General features: G+C 39.3%; 1 protein-coding gene across 2 annotated transcripts in view; it reads right to left on the reverse strand.

The window, feature by feature from the left end:
• vgll4b (vestigial-like family member 4b) overlaps positions 1-25,433 on the reverse strand; it is a 47,637-nt gene that overhangs the window by 10,789 nt on the left and 11,415 nt on the right. The window contains exons 1-2 of one of the 2 annotated variants that reach the window (XM_021319909.2): positions 13,332-13,811; positions 5,079-5,298 (exon numbers count right to left, since the gene is read on the reverse strand). In XM_021319909.2, coding sequence (XP_021175584.2) covers positions 5,079-5,298; positions 13,332-13,413 — 302 coding nt within the window. In that variant the 5' untranslated portion in view covers positions 13,414-13,811. Of the gene's footprint in view, positions 1-5,078; positions 5,299-13,331; positions 13,812-25,433 lie in introns of those variants that run through there. The other variant, XM_021319911.2, reaches the window with a different exon arrangement.

The following is a 25,433-nucleotide window of genomic DNA, read 5'->3' on the forward strand; positions in this document are numbered from 1 at the left end:
AATGACTGACATGTGGGACAACCAATAGATAAGGTGATACCTCCAGAACCTGAGGGTCAGATGGGAATGAAAGCAGGAACAAAACTGTCAAATTCATGCCCTTCAGACCGAGGGGCATGGATTGGTTAGTTTTTACAGGCCTGCAGCTCACAGAGAACATTTTTTTTAACCTTTTTGTGAATACATAATGTTTTTACCACTTTCAGGATGGAAGGACGATTTTACCCTGTATAACAAAAAGTGTTTCTGAACAGGAATACCAACTATAGCTTTAACTTAAAATAAAAGTAATCAGTTTATACACAGAAAATGGTGGAAGTACAAGGTTTTGATGCATTTAATAAATAGGGGAGAGAAAAATTAAATACAGTTGTTCACTATTCAACCAATGGATATGGGAAGATCAAGAAAAAAAAAACTGGCTGATTGCAATCGATTGCTGATTGATTGTTACATCTACAAGTAGAGGATACATTTTATTTCATTTTACTAAACAGCAGTGAAGCTCAGACAGTAGTTTTTACATGAATGGGGAGAAGAGCACTAGATTACACCAGTTCTAACTGAGATTAACTTGGTGACAGCAGAGCTTCATTTTACCCTCAAAATGACTGTTGCAGTTACCATCTCATAAATCTGTGACTTAGCATCAGAATGAACTCTGCAGCGCAATAAAACAGAGCAGATACCTGTTTGAGTCCGCCAAACAAAGTCTTGGGGTTTGTGGAGCATGGCATTAGTGGTAGCCACTGCGGTGGGGACTCGCTCTACAATCCCTTCATTTAAAACCCAGAAAGTCAAAGCCCTCAGGGCATAAATGATATGGTATGATATCTTGAATAATATTAAACTGCTCAGATCTGTGATTTAGCAGAGCCTTTAAAGAGGCCAGTTAAATGACACCCCTTCTTAAAGTCAACCTCAAGATTAAATTGTGCATTTCAAATTTCTTAAAAAGGGTAAAAAATGACAGTTTTTGGCCGGCTTTCAACAACCCCAAACTAATAACTCCTACAATAACAGTGGGAAAATTCGGAAAGAACTTATTTGAAGTAAAAACTAAAAATGTGGAGTGGTTTTTTAAAGTTTTAGGACTTCCAGTTTGATGTTTAATGACATTTTTTTGGAGGACTATTTTAAGGGCTATTTTTTTTTCTCCACAGTTCTGCTCCAAAGTCTACAGAAAAATCACTCCAGCAAATATTTGGTTGGGAGCATGTTCACATCCTACTGAATAAATTCAAAAGATAAGAAAAGAGTAAGCGAAGCAGACAGACAACGTGAAAGAAGTAAGACCCAACAGGAAGAAATGGATAAAAAAAAGAAGCTGTATAAACCAATTGCTATGAATGTAGATAAACATCTTAACCTAGTTTATTCTGCTCTTTAGGCCGTTTTAACCAGTGAAGTGAAGTTTTTGGATGCTTGTAGTAAATCCCAACTACCTCATACTGCTTGAACACTGAATAATCTGGCAGGTTTTCCCAGTTAAGTGACAGCAGAGAAGCTGCCTGGTTGTCAGAGCTGGAGCTGACTGAATTTGGGAACAACCACAAGAAGGCCAAGATAACGACATGAACACAAAAAAAGCCACACATGCTAACAAGGAAGAAGGGGAAAAAAAACCTGGATCCTTCCTTCTTTCCCTCACATGCTCACTACATAAATAGTCTCATGTAAAACAACAGCGTAACAATGACTTCCCCAGGCCTGGAGACGCATACAAACACACCAAATCTTTGCTCTTATTTTCTCCCAACTTGGCCCCTTGAGAAACATCCATGAGAAAAACTTTGTGATGGAGTTCCCATTAGAAAGCAGCACGCTAGAGTACTTGACTCTCCTGCATTTGTACTTGAAGTCTCCACGTCTGTGTGGAACAACCTCTGAGGGGTATATGACATAAACGCATTGCAGATGGTGAAGATATTTAGTTCGACTATCACGCTTGATAGAGAAAAAGGTAAACTGCATTTTCTCCACGAAAGAGACCACCAACATCAGGACCTGACGATTACTTCAGCCACTTTGTCTTTTATTTGTTGTTGAAATAGCAAAGAAATTATGTTTTGATAGATAATCCCATTTAAAAAAAAAAAAAGGATTTATTTCTTCTGGGATTCAAACTTAAATACTACCTCTATCCCATCTCCGTTTCCCCCAATCGAAAGCCAACAATACCAGGCTGTGTTACTGCTGCTAATGTTGAAGGAAACATGAGACAGCTGAAGACTTTTCAACTGGTGGGTCTGAAACTCCAGAGTTGCACACAGGCAAACAGGCTGCAGCAGGCTTCCAGTCTGCAGGCTCCAGCGGACAGGATAAGGCTTCTTTTGTTCAAGACTCCTCCTCCTCCTCCTCCTCCTCCTCCTCAGAGAACATGAGAACATATTCCCTGCAGTCTGACCTCACCCGACACAGATGCACAAATGCACACATACAGATGATCACAAACGGGAACATGCACATACATGTAGGGGCTACAAAATGCAACACATGCGAATACCTGCTAAAGCAGATGCCGTCTCAGAACAGACTAAGATCCTGGCAACATATCAGTTTTTTGGTTGTATTGTACAGGATTTGGTTGTATTCCGTTGCAGAATTGACTTTAATGTAAGAATTTGAACAAGTGTGCTGAAAAGGCTGCTGGGAAAAATCTATTAAAGCTATACTTTAAAATGCAAATCAGTTTTTCTCTGAACAGTTTAGAGATTTCTCTTTGTCCTCTCACAAGTTCCTCTTACTAGTCATAGCTCAGTTAATGGCATCAGAATCAGAAATACTTTAATAATCCCAGAGGGAAATTACAGAAAGCAACTAGGTATACCAAGGTTTGCTTTTCTACGATAGCTACGATTTTAAGTCCTTTCAATGGGACGCAAGAGGAAATGTCAGGGTTTCCTCAGGTCCCTTCTCCGCCTGTTGCTGCACACTGCCGGTCAGCTGGCTAATAGAGGCTACCATAACTTGGCTTTGGCTCAAAGAAAAAGGCAAACCAAGCTGTTTGAAAAGAATTCATGAGCATGAAAAACGCCCCCGGCCATTGCTGGGAAACTAAAGAAGTACCACCCATCACTCTTCCTGAGGAAGTTTTACAACTACAGTTGGCAAGCTGCTAGCAGCATGTCTGCAGGCTGGCAATTTCAACCAGCTAGGGTAGGCTTGTTGTACTTCTGTTGTCCTATAAAGAGCTAAATAGCAAAAATGCTAAATATTCTGCAAAAGAGGCAACTAAAAACCACTACAAAATTTAGCAGGTCTTATGACCAGGAAACATCCAACACCAGCAGAGAAAAGTTATAATTGAGCAAAATGAAGGAAGCAGTTTTGGGAAAGGAGACAAAAAAACTAATTAGATTTTAAACACTCAGCAACATGTAGCCGAGCTGCCTCTGCTGGACATCTGAGCCGCGCGCACGCACAAGTGCACGTGGTATGCACCCTGCAGTGTTTTCCAGGGAGAGTATTATTACAAACTATTTTTAGTGTAAATTAGACGACGCCATCATTCTCCACTCCAGTGTAATCACTGCCGTCAAGTCAGAGGCCAACTCTGACGACGGGCTTCAACAAGTCACCCAGCAGTTCGCTTTACCAGAGAAAGTATGTCCTTAGAAGAAACTAGGTCTCCAGGATCAAAGTATGCCTCGGTAACAATGAAAGCTCTAAATTCACTTCTAAGTTGAAACAAAGGCAATGGGCAATTTGCATTTGTTGGATTAACCTACAGCCCCAGCAATCAACTCACTTCAAGGTAATAATCAAAATGACTATTAAACTGTGCCAACATGCTTACATCGCGGCACAGTAAGCAGCTGGAAAAGCACTGAGCGTCACTATCACAGCCGTTTAATGTTACAGAAACCATAGTGCAAGGTAACAAACGCCTAAAAAGAAAGCGACTGTGGCAAAATGAAAGCAGATATAACAATAAGTGCTTCGGTACTTTCACTCAGAGACTTGCAGAATGAGGTTCAGCTTGTGATGCACAAAAAGGTGCAATCGGTAATAAATACGTGAGAAATTCAACCTCACAGTCCATATAATTTGTCTCATAAATAAAGCATCACCACAGTGTCGAAGAAACAAGCAAAAACAACCTTCACCTAGAATATTCAGAGTAAAAGGACCTAAACATCTAACATCCTCTGGCTAATCTGCTGAGCTGTGGTACAGTTTCTAACCTACATTTCCGGAAAAATCATCAACTCTACCTTAAGTTTCTCTCAGTCTCTGTAAATGTTATGTGCTTATTCGAATTGGCTAAGAATAAGCAACGCAACGAAAAAATTTCCGAAACGTCCGATGCGGACTTGGTGGCGCTAGGGTTGGGCGATATGGACCAAAAAAAAAAAAGATATATCGATATTTCTAGGCTGAATGCCAATCTAAGATATTTAATTTGATATGTTTTGCTTTTCAGAAAGTAATTCTAAAAAAAAGCATCTCTGAATCAAAGCTTTCACAGGCACATTTTGAAACAAAACAGCTCTAGATAAATATGACAAATGGCTATAAGAAAAAGAAAAAAAAAACTCCTGGAATACATAAAAGTATAATTATAACGCAACATGGACCATCTCGATCAAAACGATATAGATTCGCTTTATATCTCTCTTTTTTTTTTTTATCTCGATATTTTTAAAAATGGCGATATATTGCCCAGCCCTTGGAGGCGCCCTGTGACTGCAGGTTGGTCCGTCTCGTAACAAGTGTGGACAGCTCTTCCTGCGACCCACTTGTCTGTTTGCATCATGTCAGATGTCACAACCACTTCCTCCCAAGTAAGAATGTGAAACCTGTATGAGTTATCTGTTACGCACAGACTTAGTTACAGCTACATGAGCCTGGGTGGGGCGAGGGTTGGGCAGGGGGGTCGACAAAGCACCTGCAAATGTATAGCAAATATGAGCAATGTATGGTGATAATCTGTTCAATAATTAAAGGAGTCGGTGAAAAAGAAATAGGGAAAAGATGGATAGGGAGATTCTAAAACTTCGGATTTTTCTTAAAAGAATGCGAGCAGCTGCTTCGTGACGCAAGTTGCATCCACGTCTGTCCAGGCATCCACTTACAGCTGCGCAGCAAACAGGCGGCTCATCTTAGCCACGTGCTCGTTGTCGTCCATGTCGCTGTCTCCCTGGTCGCCGCTCAGCTTTCTCTTGGTGGGGCTGATGGGAGGGGGGCCGGTCCTGTGGCTGGAGATGGAGGAGGAAGAGGACGACGAGGACGAGGAGGAAGACGAGGACAGCGACAAGGACTGGAATCTGGGGTCTCCTCTCAATGCAGCTTCACCTGAGACAGGAAGACAAAGACGTGTATGAATTAAGAGACAGATCTTCACCAAAACATTACCTGTGGCTTCTGCAGTTTCAAACCTAAGTATACCTAAAATATCAACAACAAAAGCTACACATCCAACCTTAGGGACTTACTGTCACTAACATTAATTAAGTTTTCAGGTACTGTTCTATCGCTTTTTCCAGCAACGGCATACGACAAGGGTTTTTCTGTCCAAGCTGTTTGACTTGACATTTTGGACCTTGTTGACTTTCACATTTTGCTGAGCGAGGCAAAAAACATGAGCAGAGGAGAATCTGGTCAGCAACGTTTTAGAGGAAATGGCTGTGGACAGACTCCATATACACGTGTGCGGTGTGAACCATTTCTTTCTCCGCAGTCTTGTCTTGGTACAGAGGGCCTACAGAGTTGTCAGTGAATGGGATTTCAAGCAAAAAAAAAAAAAAAAGAAAAAAGAAAAGCTACAGGAAAACTACTACTGGCTCTGACTCAGCAAGGGGACTTTCCACTGCTTCCTTCAGCCTCACGTATCTCCTTGAATTCGCTCCAATCGAAACAAAGTCTGCGCTAAATCTCCCTTCCGGAGTGCTGTTTGCTGCTCACACTGTGACTGAAACGAAAAATAGCTCCTAGAACTACACTCTTATCACCTGCACCATTTTACTCCAATTTCCAGCATCCTATGTCAGGAAGACCAACAAAACAAAGTGCATATCGTGCCTTGAAGAGTTACCATTTATGAATTTAAGCTACAGAAACATTTCAACCCAAAATGAATGGAGAGTGGTAGCTTTGTAATGGTTTAATGATTTTTTTTTTAATAAGTTGTTATAAATATTAATGCGTATTCTGCACAGCTGTCGGCGAGATGAGGTCATAAAAGCCCGATGGAAATCTGGCTTGACTGATCTGAGGATCACTGGACCACTCAAGGCAACAGAACACACACACTGAAAAAGCCCAAGGTCATAAAACTGCCAATAAAATGCTTTGCACAACTGCTGCATATATATTTAGATTGTGCATGGCCTCAGAAACATAGCGGCGGCTCCTCCCCTCTCCCTGGCATGTTCCTGCTTGCCCTACTGTGACCATGGCAATAAGGGTGACATCATTGTTTTTTTGGCAGGGCAGAGGGACGGCAATAAAGAAGGAAGAGTGTGACACCGCACTGTCCAATCAGCATCCAGGACACAAAGGTTTATGGCTGAGCGTGGCGCGCTACACAGAGTAAAGCGGCAGGTAACAAAAAAATGCTGTTGACCTAGCTGCTGCTCATTGTTGAACAGACATCAAGGAAGGTTAAATAAATAAGAGTCGCCTTCCTATGCAGGGTCAAAAGTGCCACAAAAAATAAAAAGATACGTAAGCATTTATAAACGTGCTAATGCAAGTTATAGTTTAATAATTACAATCAAATTATCTGGGTGAGTTATTAAAGCAGATTTTTAAATAATTATATTGAAATTATTACTTCAAAATGTAATTATGTGTTAAAAATCACATGCAACTTCGCATTCTAGTTATTTTAGATTTTCCACGCATCCATCTGTTGAGCAAGAATTTCAACTCTCACTGTCGTTCTCCAAATAGACACATCTGATTGGTTAACTCGCATTGCTACTCGACTGCAGACCAATCACGTCGTCTAAAGCGGTGCGGATGGCCAACCTCTGACTTTGACGGGCAGAGCACTTGTCCCATGTGTCAAAGTTGCGTCCCAGATTCCTACTAAATGAGCGAGACCTGAAAGCGCACCAGCTGTCCTTACTGTAGCCGTTCTATTCAGAGGCGTCAACGCTTCTGACTAAACTACCCACAAAGCAAAGCGTGTACAGGCGCCAAATGAAGCACAAAGAGAGGCATATCCACTGTGCACAGCCACTAGGCAAGCAGATAAAATTCATGATATGCTGCAATAAAACATGCAGTAATTGCCTCCCATAAATACTGAAAATCTAAACGCATATAGTGCACAATGAAGCCCAAATTTTAGCAACATTCAATTATTTATTTAAACTACAGAAACATCGACATAATTGTACACATTTTAACGTAAACGTTTCCAATAATATTTCAATGAGACGTATTTATACGTTGAATTGTGGAACTTCTTGTATGAGGTTTGTCTCATACAAGTTCAGCTTACGCTGGTAGTAGGAAAAATACTCCAAGTTGAAAAACGCAAAATTAATCATCTTACAATCTGGATATAAATCATGCCAAAAATTCCCGTCCCAGACCTTCAATACTGAAAATGTTTGGTGTTTTGGGTTCTTTTGCTGATTAAAGCAGGCACTATAAAATGAAGAAATAGGAACAGGTGCACAATGACATTCCAACTATTCTACAAAGGAGCAAAACTATTTGTGCAATTTCTGGCAATTTACCTTCAAATCAAAGGACAGATGAGAACAAAAAAAAAAAATACTCCTGCCTTTGTGGCTTATAAAGAATACAACCTTTAATTCCTGTGAAAATAAGCCGTAGCATATACTCTATATGTGAAATAAAATGCCCTGCATGACAGCCAGCTTCTCTACACACTTTGTTCTTATAAAATGAGTGTTTTTCCCCATTAAACCAGCAGAAAGCAGTGGAACAAGGGCAGCACTCTGAAGTAAAACTCCACTCAAGCTTTGCCGCCGCCTGGTCTCCCAGTTCATTAGGTCTACATGATCAAAGCTTTTTTCTCCTGATAGAACTTCAAACAGCCTGGAATCAGGATGAGATTGGATTACAAACTGAGGTGAACCTCTCTCCTCTCTCGTGCTCTCTCTCCGTTTTTCTCTCCATCGTGCCTCCTTCTGGATACTTAAAGAAGTTTCAGCAAAACATGTGATTTTGCAAAACAGCAAAGTAGTTATTTTTGGCAACGTTTCTTGGTAACCCAAACTGGCCTCTGGGGTACTTTATTTTCTTACTCTGTTAGAGATTTTACAATTTCAATATTTAAAAAGAGCACACAGACGTTCTTGGGTTGCTAAGCTGAACTTTGAACTGTCTTGTTACTGAAAAGTGTTAAATAAGTGAACCTGCCTTGCCTTAAACCCAATATTAAGGCTGGTTCACACAGCAGGAAAATTAACCATTTTTGCCCCAATTTTCTCCTTCCGACTATGATGATCTTAAGAGATATCCATGCCATGTGTGGTGTGTAAAGAGCGATCGGGTCCGCTCGGTAGAACGTCGGGACCGCTTCGACCTCAAATCGGGAATATTCGACACGTTGGATCCCCCGATATCCTATCGTGTTTGGCTTTTCTTTTTGTTTTTTCTGTTAAAATTAGTCCATAAACTATCACCGTTATTCTCCCTCGTCGTCCATGTTCATTTACTCTGAACTCACGTTTAATCTTGAGAGGTTTTGTAAGATTTTCTGTCTGACATCTGAATGATCCTGAGTGAAATCTGTGTTGAGTTTGCTGCCGGACACCACAGACTGACCGAGTAAACCTGTTTTATGTAGTTTTTTTACCGTTATGAGTGGTGTCTCTCAGACTTAGAAAAACAGCGGATAATTTCAAAATCATGCCATTTGAACCGGCCTTTAGACTAGTTTCAGAGAGGTTAGTGCAAGGTCTTGTTTTAGCCATTTCATGTTTTCTACTCAGCAGCAGAAGTTCAGCGTCACCTTCCTAGGGTCACTGTTGGACCTACAAGTGCCAAATACAAACAAATCAGTAAACACCTAAATATTTCAGGGTAATCATTCAGTTCAAATCCGATCAGGGAGCTAGAACTACACCCAACTTGGCAAGGAAATACAATTTGTGAGGTTGAATCAAAACAGTATGTTATCAATTTGGCAGAAATATGACACATTAGTCAAAAGCTCAGAGGTCAAACTCAGTGAATTTTCATTGATTGACTTTGGTTGTGACTGGCAGGTCAAATAAAAAAAAAGTTATTAAATAAATGCACAGAGACTAAGAACTATGCACTGTTTACTCTGCCTTTAAACACACCAACCAACAGCACACATTTGGATGCTATTCTTTAGTTTGAAAGAATTCAAACATGGTTGTGAAAAGATGCCTTGCTACAAACTGTAGGATAGTAGGATAGGATAATCTTGTAATACTTATTTTTTTACTGGATTCAAAACCACCATCTCAATTAAAGCACCTGTAGATTGTTTTCCTCTCTATTACGTGGTAGACTTGGAGATAAACAAAAAAATTAACAAAGACAGAGTTGGTCAAAATTGCAATGGTCTAATCAGATCTCAAAAGCAACCAGAAACTGGTATCGGCAAGGAATCCCCGAATGGCTTATAAACCCAGATAAGAGACCGCTTCTGTACCTTACAGTGACAACATACTTATAAATCACTCCTTTGAGGTTTTATGACCTGCGGTGCAAAACATTACAGCATTACTGGCTGTAAGCAACACAAACCTGTCATCAAAGATAAACATTGGTTAAAGTTATCACCTTGAACAAAACCTGACATTTATCCAGGACAAGTTTTGTTTTTTTGTGAATTTTTTTTATTTTTTCCAAACCCAGAAGTATAAACACCTAACCCCAATGTATATTGTTTATATAATTAGAACAAGATGAAGCTCAAAGACATTCAGTAAAAGTAGTTCTAAAAAAGGGATTAAACATTAAACTACATTCCTATTTTGGGAATTAGAAAAGCTCCGTTATTACATGAGTTTCTGCAAAAAAAAAAACAACAAAAAAAAACAACAACATTTCAATAGGCCTAAACCTAAGGCCCCCAATTTCTCCTCAAGGTATATGGATCCACATGTTAAATAAACATGTTAAGAAATGCCCACAATGGCAACAACGTGATCGCTTCAGAACAGACCTCGGGCTCAGAAGACAAAGCAGCAGTATGAGCATGAATGTGTGTTGGCCAGGAAGTGTGTTTGAGTAGGTGTGCTCATGCATACAATAACAAGCCAGGACACCCACAGCATCACAGCTCTTCCAAATCTTTCCCTGACTCAACGTGTCCAAACTTAAGGAGCTTTTCTTTCATTTTCTTTACCACTAAGCTCCTTTCCCAGTTCGTTTGACTTCTTTTTTTTCCCCTCTTATCGGAAGGCACAAGATGGGAGTCAGATTTCAGTCCAGTAGGCCAGAAATCAACAAACAACACATAACTGGACTAAAACTTTCAGAAAATGCTTCCAGAGAAATATGAGAGGAGATGGAGCTCTATACAAACCACCCTCCTCAAAACAGCCATCCTTGGCCAGCTGCAGGTTTATCTGCAACATCTTTATCGCAAGCTTTTAGAAAACAGTAAAATTTCTGACATATGTCCGAAACCACTGGACACAAGCCAACATATGTCTACATACAAGAGTACCAAATTTTGTTTTGGCAAATTTGAATAAGGAAAACAGAAATTCATTTAAAAATATATTTTTTCCTTTCTATATTTAGTACCAACATACACAATTGCAAACTATTTTAGTAAAACATCCACATTTAGACCCTGGAAATGGTCCTAGTTTTTCGAAAAACATACTGTAGATAATATTGAAGATCCAACTTAATGCTTCCATGCTTTTTATTATCACAAGATTAGATCTGCCATGGTGCAGAGCACAAGTCAGGGACAAAGCATAGGAAATAATTTCATAATTTGCCCCACAGAGGCTGTCTTATGACTGAAATGATCTAGCCCAGATCTACAAAAGAGGCTGTGGGCATATGCCCAGGGCGCTCATTGCAATGGGAGACAAAAAAGTATTCTGGAAGCTTAGGATAGGTAACCATGTGCATGTGTAATAAAAGCTGTTATAAGCCTTGCTTTGTAAACAATATATGTGTTGTGTAATTCCAGCAAACATTATCTACCAGCACGAGGTAACTCAAGTTATTTTGGATTATCAGGAGTCACAATCAGACATTTTATAACATTTGAATGACCCAAATGGGCTTAAAAGCCAAAATAAGTGCAAACAGGATGTGCAATAAAATATTCAGGAAATAAAGTACAATTACCAAACGAATGGGTATTTTTTTTCAGATATTTTTCCAGATATAAATATCAGTTGATTTTTATAATACAGGTACTTAAAGAAGTACTAACTGTTAGCCACTAGGGGCGCTGGACCTGTAACTTCCAGGTTTAGCGCCCATTTAGGCCACTGGCAACAATGCACTGTTGCAAATTAAGCACAATAAGCACTTTGCATTGTTTCTGTACTGAATTGTGCTATATAAATAAATTTGCCTTGCCTTGCAAAATTAAACAGCCTTCTTCCATGTTTAGGAATCTGAAAGCAGACCCACTTGGACCAGAGAATTGAGAAGTCATTGAGTTAAAGACAACGTTACATTCACCCATTAAGGTTCTCACCAGGGCAGTTCAGTGCAATTGACCGTTAAGCTGAAAGTTATCATGGTACACAGAAATTAGACGGTAACAGTCGATACGACACGGAACAGTATGGCACAAATGTTTGAGAGCAACATAGAAAAGTCAATAAAGCTCTTGAACGTGCATCAGCACAGTTATAAACCTCCCGGACAACATTGAAGCTAGCGCTAGCTCTTATTAGCCTGCTTCCAGAGAAGCAGCGAAACGACACACCAGCACAATAATAATGTAAATTTTGCCTCTCGTAGTGGATTTCACCTGATTTCATGAACTGGTTATTTTGGTTATTGATTCTGACGGTTATTATGATCTGGTATATTTCAAGTAGAATAAGTTGTGCATGCAAGTAAAACTATGGTTCCTCAGTATGAGCAGTTAGGTTAGGGGTCTGGGAGTTTTTAGTGCCCGGGGCCCCAAAAATGTTGATCCAACTCTAGACGTGATGAGAAATAACATAGAGCAGTCATTTAACTTATAAAGCGTAAATATGTAAAAGCATACCCCCCAAGACAAGTTTTGAAAAAATGTCACCAAAGTAGAAAGTAACAAGAGACCCTGGGGGGCGAGGATGTGGTCAGGATGAGGGAAAGTAACATGGAGTGACCAGGGTGACACCGGTGGTTTCACCACAGATCGTCCTTTTGAGGTGGAGCGCAGATATTTTAGCCGGCTCCCAACGCTGAAGCTGTTTGTAGGGCAGCAGCACAACAGCACGGGCAAAAAAAAGCAAAACAGAAATAAGCGACTTGACGTTCAAAAACGACATTTGCAAGGGACTTTAGAGAAAAACAAGCCCAAAGTCACTTATAATCGGTGGATAGCAACACTGCTCACCTATGGGGGGGGGGGGGGGGGGGGGTTGTGTGACTGATGCTTTTATACCAGAACTGGCCACCATAACAAAAGCATATACCAGTAACAAGCATGTACATTTGATCCAATAGGTAAATACAACTGCAATAGCCACAGTTCAACCCTCAGAGGGCAGCACCAAGACGGTTTTAACATATATTGCAGAACTAAACAGGCTCATGAAAATGTGAAAAAGCACAATGACATTATAGTAGCACCCTTAGGCCCAGATTAAACAGTTTATCTGCAGAAAAATAATTCGATTTTAAGATGAGTTACACTTTAAGGGTTCTGCTTTTCACCTATGACGCAAGAACAATCTCTAATTTTGATTTTATAGATAAAAAACAGAAAAAAATTATTGCAACGGGGGAAAAAAGAAAATGCAGAACAGATTTACAAAGATCAAAGCTGGCACTACAGTAAAACAGTGAGATCATTCGCATTAAAACAATGTTCTTCGACCCAGTAGTGTCTGAGATTTCCTTAACCAGTCTCAATTAAATACAAAAAAAACAAACAAACAGCGGGTAAAGATTAACTTTTCACATCTAAAAAAACGAAAAAACTACGGATCTAACCGCTAGCTACCGTTGCTAAAATGCGTCGGCAGTTACAAAAAAAAGCAACCTCCAGTTTTCCCCCAGGATATCAAACATCTAAAACCAAATGCAAACTATATTTCTTGGTCAAAAGTGACAGGTTATTAGCAAGGGAAGGACTAGAAAACTTCGAGCAACCGAACGGTCGGTTTAACAGCATTAAGCAGCCAGTATGAAGTTTTCCAAACAACCGTTAAAAAATGCCCACAAACAGCCATGTTTACCGTCGTAGCAGAGGATCCCGATGTTGTTGTTCATTTTATCCAGGTACTGGTAGTTCAACAGGTCCATCTTCGTTAGATGCATTTATCGAGCTTTCATCTAAAAATAATAATAATAAAAAAAACAGCAAAAAAAAAAAAAGACCAGCTTTTTCTCTCCGTCTCCCCGGTTGTTCCTTTCAAGCGTCGGTCAAAAAAAAAAAAAAAAAGCTAAAGGCCCAGCCTCCAACTTTACTTCTCTTAAAAACCGCTAAGAAACAACAACAAAAAAGTGGCTTCGCTGTGTGTTTAAGCTGCTTCTAGATATTATTTATCCCCCTCTAAGCATGAGTTAGTGTATAGCGACAGTAACGCGCAAACAAAAAGAAAACAAGCGAAAAAGTAGCGTCAGTTGTCCTCACAGCCAGCTGTAAGTCGACTGCACTGACACGCAGGCTATGCTTGGTATGACTCCTATGTTGTAGCGGTGGTTCCCAGTGCTGCTGCGAGGAGCGCACTGGGCATGCTCAACCAAATCCCAGGAGCCCCCCCCCCCCCCCCTCAAAAAAAAAAAAAAAAAAAAAAAACACTCACCCACACGGGTAAAGCAGTCAGACAGAACTCCGGAAACACTCAGCAGCACATTTGAGCTTCAGACATCATGAAAAAAAAAAAAAGAAGAAGAAGAAAATACCAAGTCTCTAAAAGCTGAATGTTTTTACCCAGTGAATGTCAAACCTACATTCCAAAGATTGCTGAAGTACAACTCGGCTACAAAACAACACCTCGAGAACCAGAGGAAGGTGCCATAAAAAAATACACCTCCCGTAATCACACTATAGTAAAGTTTTGTGCATCCCCCCGTGGCCTTTTGTGTGGCAACATAAAATAATAAACATGGAAAGTTGTGATATGAAGGATTAGTCATAAACTTCTCTGTAACTGTAGGGAGGTTCAAAAAGACGAAGGGTGTGTTTTGTTTTAAATTGCTTTTACTCTTCCCCTCTGCGGTTTTCAATTTGTGTCGATATAGGTCAATAGGAGGAGATTCTATATTGTTGTTTTGTTGTCAGGATGAGCTATTGCATAAAAATGCCTGTTTAAACAGTAAAAAAAACAGCAAACCGAAGAAAGAAATTTCAATCATGAAAGATAACGAGTTTCATAATTGAATGTCATGATTGAGAGAATGAATTGTACACGCTGTTTAAACATAGGAGAAGATACTTGTTCATTTCCAAAGATCCAAAAAGGTAATCAGTCTGTTGGGCAAAGACCTAACTTTAATATCCCTCTACTGCCCCCTGGCGTCAGAGAAGGTTTTTACTTAAGTTCAAGGAGCGTGAAAAGATATATATTTTTTAAGTTTTAATGTAAATTGTTGGAATCATTGCAGCCTATGTGGAAAAGCTGGAGGACAACATTTTTGTATTTAACTGGAAAACCACTGAGCAGGGAGTGGTTGTGCCTTAGATGAGTTTATACACAAACATGCATTTGTCACTGGTTTTTATATGACACAACAGACTGGGGGGGAGGCAGCTTATTACCAGAAGGACATCATTTCAGACCTAGTAGATGTATGATGATGATGTTGAGTTAATAAAAAAAGTAAAAACCTGCCCCAGTGAAAAAATAAGAATAAATAAAAAGCCTTCAAATGTCTGAAAAACCTCCCCCTTTCTTACTTACTGGCACACATGCACACAAAGGCAACTCCCCTCCTCCCACATGGCCTGACCCTCTCTAATGGTCGCTCAAAGCTCAGGTCCTTGTCTAATTGGGGGACCATTGTTTCCAGTTTCACACACAACAAGAGCCGAGTTCGGTCCGAGTCTATTTAATTCTACTACTTCTACTACAGCTGCCGTCCTGCGGGTTAGCGGGGCACCTGCATAAGACGGGGACAGGAGATGAACTTTCTAGTCAGCTAGTAAACTTGGACTTGTGTGGTAATAAAAAAAAAGACAAAAACAAAAGGAAAAGTCTGTTGATAAAAGATTTAAAATAAAGGCTTCTCTGTGTTACATGTTTTCAGTAAACTATGTGTTGTTTTCCAAGGAGGAGCAAGAAAATCATTTTTGTACACACAAATTAGCATTCCATGATAGCCAAATGATGATAAAGAGTTGCTATAATTAGGATCTTTTTTTATTTGAAAATTGATTATAGTAAAAAAAACAAAAAAACAAAAAACAAAGCATAAGCAAAAACTTTAGCCTGTCTTGGTATCTAGTAATTCCCAACACCTAATCAAAACAAAATGTCAGATATATGCAGGAAGTGAAAAAGCAAAGCAGTAACAAAATTAACAAACTTTTCTGAGCGATTGAATTATTCTTGCAAGCTTCGTGTTATTGCGATTCATGAAAAGGTTTCTTATGTATTTTAATCTAAACCATATTAAAGAAGCATTAAGCGAGATCAAGCTGAGCACCCTTTCATCTAATAAAGCTGTAATTTATTTTAGGGAATTAGAAACGCACATAGTTAAATAAGTCTTAGTTAAATTTCCCAAATCAAATCAGGATTGAAATACAAAATAGACAGCTGGTGACTACATGAAATGCAGCCACCATGCACATGTTCCTACAGATGTCTAAATTCCCTTCACTATGCACATCTGTCCAGCGTTCATCTCAAAGAGTCTGTCGTGGAATTTGCTTATAAAGCAAGAAAGCTTGCCTTTGTTCTGGCCTGGCGTGTTGCAGGATGAATGAAGCATAAGGAGATTAACGGTTGCACAAGCTGCTGGTGAAATTCCACCGCCTGATTTTAAAGAAACAAGCTTGGCCTACCGTAGAGTTAACGTGTTAATCTGTTCAGTGTTTCCTCAGCCTGAGTCAAAAATGTCTAGAGCTAACTGCTGCCATGACATCAGAATGAGTAAACATTACCGCCCATTAGCCAGGGGAGAAAAAAAAAACAGTGAGATGCCCTCACTTATGGTTCGGGTTGCAGTTTTTAAGATAAATTATTCTGCTTACCAGGGATTTACCCAATGACTTTAACTAAATGATTATTTTAGAATGGTTCAGTCTGCTAGTTACATTTTCAGTGTGATGACATTGTGGGTTGAAAAATACCAGAACTATCTAATCAATCAAACCTCAGAGTTAATAAAAAAATATATGTTAAAAAAAACCCTGAATATCAGGTTTACATGAAGTGACATTAAGTGAAGCATCAACGATATTTAAAACAAAACATTACACAAGTTAAATTATTGTCTCTAAACTAATAACAAAATATTCCGTAATAAAATAATAATTAGAGTGGGCATATATATTTTTGTCTAATTCAGACAAAAATGTAACTGCATACGGTACGGCGTTCAAGTGATAATATTCTTATAGAAAATCGGTTTTATTTGATAAGCATTATTTTAATAAGAAATTAGTTGGGTACAGTTAAAAAGGTTAGAAGCCAAAAATGTTTATGTTGTCACACTGGCAGTGACTTTCTGACATTTTCGAAGTTCAGCTCCACTTGTGAACTGTTTTGGCACATAACATTAAAAATATTAGTTTTTTTGGGCAACTCGGTTATTAAGTTACATATTCAGTCAAATGACTATTTGAAGACTTGAGATTCAAAGTTATGGACTTCAGGCTTGATTCAAAGCTTAAGAGGAAAGACTTGTTGAAACCTTCTTTATTTTAGTCTATTTATGGATCTCACAAAATTGTTATTGGGTCTTGCTAAAAGAAAAGATGAAAAATTTCATGATTTTCCACCTTGGAGCTGATTTTTATGTGTGGTATCAAAGAAATAGGGTCCCAATAAAGCCACAGTTTAAAAAAAAATCCCATTTCTTTGTCTCCTTAATATACATGAATTCTATCAACGGCGCAGTAAGAGCAGCCCTCAGACCAGCAGAGACCAAAGGTCATACACTTGGTTACCTGACACAGACTGCGTTGAGATACCGCCACACCAGCCTTGTTTACATGGTGACATAATGGATCGAAGGCAAAAAGCTGCTGTTTCAGCTTTTTGCTCAGAACTGTTATCCAGGTCTCTGCCACGAACATAGGGGCTGTGAAATGTTTGATATAAAATCCACTTGCTCCAAACACCTGACAAACCGGCATGTCAGGTTACAGAACAGCAAATGATTTTGTTTCACAGAATCTATCTGAATCAATACTATTATTCAAATAAATGTTTTACTTAAACTGAATCTTGAACCTTTAAATAAACCCTGTCTCCTTTTCAGTTTAGTGGGGGTGTTTGGTTGAAACGATACCGAAGACACAGACACACAGAGTGAAGGAAGTATCATGTTGCTACACCGAAACAATGACAGCAGGTGACTGGTGGAAGCCGAGCCTCTCACTTCCCACCTTTGTTTTCTCCATGTGTGTTTGTCGTTAGCAAGTAAAGCTCTGGTTATTATTAAGCCTGCTTGCTGCAGGAGTCTTATAACTCTGACAATGATGTCATCGTAACAAGCAGAGAAGGCTCTGTAAGACTCAACACACACCAACAAAAGATAAAATCATCTCAAACCGTGTGCTATGATTAAATATTAAAATGTCTGTGCTTTTTAATATGCAAAATTGAAATGTTAAAAAGGGGATAATAGGATTTACATTTGATGCTGTAAAAACAGATGAAATACATCTCTGGTTGCACTAATGCATCAAAATACAAAGAAAACAGAAGGTAGTTCTTGTAATCATGCATTTACAAATCTAATATTCATCATGACCATTTCATCTGTTAGGACTTAGTCCTTTGGTAGATCAAAGACAGCAGAAAAAATAAGAGCTAAAAATGATTACACCATATTATTTTACTTATCAAGCAAAACTGAAAACACTATATGCCAAATACTTACATTTACCTTCAACTGTCAGGATTGTTTTTATTATGTTTATTGATAATGTAAATTCTGCTGTGGCTTTATCTGTATTTACCTTTTAAAATAAGCAATCATTAAATCAACTAATGATTGTATCTTTTTTTCCCATTTATTGACCTTTAACCAGTTCTAGTGCCTTACAGAAGCGTTCATACAGCTTAAACCTTTTCACATTCTCTCACATAACAATAGCAACCTTCTATGTATTTTATTGTGATTTTATGCGACAGATCAGCGCAAAGTGATGCAGAAATGTGAATTTGAAGAAAAAGTACATGCTTTTCAAACTTTTTTGCAAATGTGTCAGCAAAAGCTGACATGGCATGCAACTTTATTCAGCTCCCTTCATTTTGTGACACTAAATAAAATCCAGCGCCACCAAAGGCCTGTACAGAAGCCCACCTGGGTGTAATGTAATCGTGGTATAAACCCAGCTCTTCTGTGAAGGCCTCACAAGTTTGTTAGGTAACATTATTGAACAAACAGCATCACGAAGACCATGGAACACATCAATATATGTCAGGGTTAAATGCGTGGAGAAGTTTAAGGGTTAGCTTCTAAAACAATATCTCAATATCTGTTGAATCCATAATCTGACAAGAGAAAAAGTATGGCACAACTGCTAACCTACAGACGTGGCCATCCACCCAATCGACTGTCTGGGAAAGAGAGACTTAATCAAAGAAGCACCCATTGGGCCCGTGGTATCTTTGGAGGAGCTGCAGAGACTCGGTTTGAGTTTGATAATCTGTTAGTGTGAATAGCTTTGATTAAGAACGGTTGTGATTCGGTACAATGCGTGTGAAGATGATTAGAAGATGATGTGACAAGTGGTTTATGATTGTTATGAGTTAACTTTTTTTTTCTTCTATGCTATTTATTGGACATCTCAACTTTTTGTTTGGGGACCTGATGTGAAAGCAGCTTTCTTCTATCCAGAAATAGTTTATCCCAGGGGAGACTAATAAAGAAATCTTGAATCTGTTGACAGAACAAAAGTTGACTCAATTTGGCTTAGATGACAGATTACAAAGAACAAAGCTATTGTTGAAAAAAAGCATCGGGAAGTTCAAGTTACAGTTTGTCACAAGCCATTCAGGGGAGAAAGCAACATGCAGAAAAAGATGATCACGTCAGAAGAGACCAAAGTAGAGCTTTCAGGCCTACATGCAAACCCCTGCAAGTGCTTTCACCCATAACACACCGTTTTCATTGTGACACATGGGTGTGGCAGCATCATGCTGTAGGGAGACCCTTCTTCAACTGCGCCAACAATGCTGGTCAGATGGAGCTAAACACAAATTAATCATAGTTTTGTTAATATTGTACACATTAGTAATAGAAGTTACCTGAGACTGATAACCACAGTATCCATCTGACCACAACTAAACTCAGACAAATATCTATACCCTTAAACACACACACATAAAACGTTTTCTCTATGCAACCTTAGCAATAGTTTTACTCTCCACCTTTGTCACCAGCATCTTGAGGTCGGTCTGTTTTGTAGCTAATTTAAGGATGCCCAGGCAGCTCAAACCCATCTTGCCAAACAGATCCTATTTCTGGTAATGGAAAATGACTGTTGCTCCCATCAGATGCCCTGACCTATAACAACATTCTAGTCATGCTAACAATTATCTGGTAGCAAGCTGACTCCAGGTGGTTTATTATTTATTAAAGACAGTCAGACTTAAAGGGGACTGGAAGCATTGTGCCACCAGAACTCTATTCTATGTGAATCCATGTAGGACATAACATTATTGTTGGATGTGGAGAGTTCATCCAATGAGAAGCATTACCAACATCATATTTGTTGTTTTTTTTTTTTTTTTGCTCAGGAAAGATGCTAGCATCAATATTCACATTTTCTGAAGGGAGAAGACGCTTTATTTCAATATGTCTGCAAACCCTTGTCTTTGAATACTCGTATTCATAAAACAGAAAGTTTCATTACAATGAAAAACATAAATAACATGGGTTTTGTAGATACCATCCATATTTTTCCTGAACCACAAAGGTTAACTCTGATATATGTTGCAAGGCTGTTTCATTTCATTCTCAACTATGTTGAGTGCTATCAACGGCAAAGGAATGTGAAGTATGTGTGGTGAGATGAAGAATGAGAAAATTAAATGCTATTTCACTAAAACAGCAGAAAGGCACCAGGAGCCACAGGTTTGACCTTTACAGATAGCTTCTTAGAAAAATGTGAGGAAAATGTTTTAATGGTGACTTTTTCTCAGAGGATCTTTTTTAAATATCTTTTGTCTAGAATCCAACGCCTAAATCTGGAGATTTGCACCGTGACATGAGAAAATCTTAATTAGGATCACATAAACACATTAGAAAAACAGGTACATTGAACATGCAATTAGATTTTTCTAACAACATCTCCTCCTATTTTTGTCTAATCTGGAGGGGATCGCATACTAAACACAGATTATTTAAAGTACAGTCTGATAATCTTTCAATTATATCGATACTTTAATCAATACTCTTTGTGTGGCATCTTAGACCCAGTTTAGGAGCTAAAGGTCCAATTTAAAAACTTAATCCTGGGGGGTCAAGAAGCTGGAAAAAAAAGCTGTCACCTAATGACACTTTTTTCTCTAAATGAGTGCATTTATATTTGGGTCCTCTCAGTAACTTTAAGAACTCAAATTATCAACGAGTAAAGATATTATGTGGCAAGATAAAGCTAATGACACCTTTACACAAAAGAAACAGCATTCTGCACACAATCTACAGGTTTAGTCAAAGCTTCATTAGATCATAACAGTGTTGAAATTATTATATATCTGTGGATTCATTTATAACAGTTTGTTACGGGTTTTCTAGTGATTCATTATATTGTGCTAAAAACAGATTTACCATTAGGGCACTCTTCTTACCCTCAATTGTTTAATTACAGAACAGTAACATTACAGATCGTATTATATTACAAATATCACAGCTTTAGTTTATCTTATTCTGAAACTATCCCAAGTGTTTTTAAAAGGGTATAACTGTAAAAAAAAATTCTAAGCTTTGTATGACTCTGTGACATGTCATCTTGTTTTGAAGGGCCTGATACTCACTTCTACGTCAAATAGTTAAAACGTCTTGCAGGCCAGTAAAAAGTATCAGCAGATATAGGATTAGGTGTGCCAGGGCTGCGTCAAACAGATCCAGAGCAGTGAAGGAATGAACAAGCATAAAATTAAGAAACAAAAGAAACACGGATTGCATAGCTCTGAATAACTATTTCAGAAAAGAGACCGTTTAAATTTTCCTGTGAGCAGTTAGGCCAAATATAAAAACAAGGGCTGATTTTACTTAACCTGATGGCTTGTAACTGTCACAGTGTGACCCTTGACCTTTGACCGTGTAACCGCGGTGACCTCCAGCCCCCGGAGCCTTAATGAACACCTGTCAAACCGTGAGTCTGACAAATCGCTGACCGTGATGTAATTGTTCTGTGTCTGTCTGCGCACAGGAGAATATGTGCAACGGTCAACAGATAAGCCAGCCCGCGCTTGTGGGGGCATGGAATGAGGAATGTAATTCAGAGGGATGACAACAATAATAAATAGTGATGGTAAAGGCAGGGATTATTGGGGATGCTGAAGGGAGGTGTTCAAGTTTAGTTAAGGGGCGGTTAGTTCCACCTGTGGGTAGTTGCTAAATCTCAGCACACAAACATGGTGTCTAGAATAATGCTAATGCTCTCTTTCACCTACGCACAGAATATGTACATTGTGTGGTGACATTTTCCTTCCAGTATACCCAGAGTCAGTAAGTACAATGCAACCCTGTACAGTGACAACATTGACAACAAAAATCTAAGCTTTTGTAATTACTTTAATCATTTTATTTAACTTAAAACAGTTTCCAAATTATTACTACTTCTAATAGAAGAGATCGAAAAGGTAAAATCTGTATAATGTTATGCAGCAGTATCTGCTGAATGTGGCAGGGTAATCAAGTAATCACAGATTATAAGGTTACCCCTCCCAGCTGTGACATCAACTACCTGAAGGAACTCGCCAACCACGTTGCTAGGTTTGACGCACTCAACACCACTCCTGCAACAAAATCTACTCTTCGTCCTGATTAGCAGACACTCAGATTGCCAACATCTGACGTCTGCAGAAGCCAGCCTGTCAGGACAAGATTTCAGGAAGGGTGCTCAAGGCATGTGCTGACCAGTTGACTGGTGTTCTCACTGACATCTTTAACATTTCACAAGCCCAGGCTGTGGTGCTAATCATGCCTGGAAACTGCCACAATCAGCCCTCTACCAGAAAACCCACAATCTGCTCCCTCAACGTTTACTGCCCAATAGCCCTCATCCCCATTGTGATGAAGAAGTGTTTCAAAAGGCTGGCAATAGGATCATACCATCTCCAGACTCCCCCACACATTTCTAAAAGTCTGCCTACCACTCCCATAGCTCCACAGAGGATGCCATCTGCTCTGCAATCCACCTGAGCTTGAAGTACCTGGTAGATATGGACACTCGCATACAGATATTGTTCCTGGACTTCAGCTCAGCATTCAATACAATCATCTCACAGCAGCTGGTAAGAAAACTGCCCACCCTTGGATTTGGCATCCCCTTTATAACTGGATATGTGACTTCCTCACCAACAGACATCAGTCTGTTTGGGTGGACAAGAACTCCTCCAGTTTCAGCTCTTTTAGCACTGGGTCCCCTCAAGGCTGCATCCTGAGCCCAACTATTGTTGACCCTGATGACACATGGCTGCTGTCCCAGATCTACTACAAACCAATTTGTGAAATTTACAGAACACACAAAGACACCCCTTGCAAAGAGGAGGTAAAATGCATGGTAAACTGATGCAAAACTAGCAATGTTGTTCTAAATGGACTAAGGGGATTGTCACTGACTTCAGCAGGGGCCAGCCCAGTCCCACACCCGGACCATGTCCCATCACACCAAAGCTCTGGCAAAGAAAGCCCAGCAGCGCATGCACTTCTTGCACCAGACGAGGAAGGTGCATCTCCCCCTCTCCTGTTCTCACCACCTTCTACAAGAGTACCCTAGAGAGCCTCCTGACCAATTGAACCTTTGGACAGGAACCTGCCATGTTTCTTACTGGAAGATCCTGCAATGGGGGGTGAGGAGAGGAATTTTGTTTTGAAACATCACTTCCTCTTATTCAAGACATTGCGAAAGGAGCTCCCTGAACAGAACCCAGAATATCACCAAAGACCCACCCACATCACAAACAGTTCTCGGTTCTGCGGTCTTGGAAGAGAATACTCTGCTTGCGGGAAAGAACAACCAGGTTCAACATCAGCTTCTTTCCCTATGTCATAAGATTGCTGAGCTCAAATCAAACACCAGCCCCGAGCCAACCTTCTCCACCACTTAAGGCTGGTTCACATGGCAAGAGCTTTAGCCTGATTTTTGCCCCAATCTTCCATTCTGAGAGGTGTCGACTATCCCCGTGTCTCGTAAGATAATCTTAACAGATATTCCTGCAGTGTGGTGTGTGCTAAGAGTGATCTGGTCCACTCGGTAGAATGTCTGGACTGCTCCAACCTCAAATCAGGGAAATTCAACATGTTGGAGTGTCTTGCCTCGATGTTCTAGCATGTGCGGTGTTCCCCGAGGATAAAACGAGCAGGGAACCTGTTTAATGTGACATGTAGACAATAAGAAAGTGTTGCGAGGGGAAACCCAGAGACGAAAGAACCAAACACTGCTCATCCCCCCATTCATGCTGTCCCCACTCCTTTAACCAACGCCTTTTCTTTTTGTTATTGCCATTATTATTATTCTTTTTATTTTACTGCAAACTGACGTTTGATCTTGAGAGGATTTGCAAGATTTCCATTCTGACATCTGAATGATCCTGTTTGACATTTGTTCAATGTGTGGTGTGTTGTAATTGCCGTCTGACTGGACACCACATACTGTACGAGCAAACCTGTTATGTCTACGTTTATTTATTGTTACCTGTGGTGTCTGACTATTTTTAGATCCTGCTGTGTGAACCAATCTTTACCCAAGACTTATTACTGGTCAGGTTTGCTCCATTCCCTTTCTATGTGCAATGTAGACAATTTACAATAATTTCACAATGGGCAATATGCAGTATGTTTACACTTCTTTGTATTTTTCACATTGGTGACGTCTTTTTTTATTCACATTTTTACATCTTTAGGGAAAGTCTCATTTCAGTAATTTTCTGTTATTATTTATACAAATTTTTTTTTGTTTCTGCTTCTTTCCTGAGCTATTGCAACAAAATTTCATTCAGGTATGTATTTGATGATGCAAATCTGAATGACAATAAAGATAAGTCTACGTCTAAGTCTAAAGAATTTGGTCATCGGTGTCTTGAGTCCAAACAAGCCTACTGTAGTTTGGCTTTGCTGCCTCGTCAGCTCTTTTATTAATAAAATGCGTGGATCAAGTTTTAAATAACCCCTGCGATAGACTGGCAACCTGTCCATGGTGTACCCCGCCTCTTGCCCATTGACAGCTGGAGATAGACACCAGTACCCCTCACGACCCCAGCAGGGATATGGAAAATGGATGAATGGATGGATGAAGTTTTAAATAACATAATTATATCATACTAATAATAAAAGCACAATTACAAAAAAATAGTGCATGCTGCAATTTTAATGCCTGTAAGAGCTACATGTCATTTTTATCACATGGTAGACCTGATCAGAGCAGGATTATAACACCATCTACTGTTTTAATGCATTCCACTGTCCCACAAGTTCCCCACCCAGAATGGCCTTCTGACAAGAAAAATAAGCGCTACAGTAATGTGATGAAAAATATTCAAATTAAGGCATAATAGTACACTGTATTGGGGAAAAAAGATAATCGAATGATAAAATAGTTTAGTTATGTTTCATTTTGTGCTTGTGCAGTTTTTTGGTATTTTGTCCCAAATCCAAAGACCTTCACAATAGCACACTTTCAGTTTGACCAAAAAGTCACTTCCTGCTTGGCTTTTCTGTCAAAACTCACATTGTGTGATGGTAGAATGCCTTTGGCCAACCTAAATAATATATATCACTGCTTACATTGAATCAAATCATTCAGTGCAAGAACTTTTCAAAGCCGGTAAGTATTTGTGTCGTTAATCAAGCTCTCCATGTCACCCAGAACGATTGCAATATAAAAAAAAAGATTCACCTTAATTCATCTCCTGAATTTAAAAAGCCTTAATTCCTGGAAAGCAATTTAAGAAGGTCAATATGTCAGTATGAGCTAATCATCTATTACT

This window comes from Fundulus heteroclitus, chromosome 20 (genome assembly GCF_011125445.2).
Source record: "Fundulus heteroclitus isolate FHET01 chromosome 20, MU-UCD_Fhet_4.1, whole genome shotgun sequence".
Lineage (NCBI taxonomy): Eukaryota > Metazoa > Chordata > Actinopteri > Cyprinodontiformes > Fundulidae > Fundulus > Fundulus heteroclitus.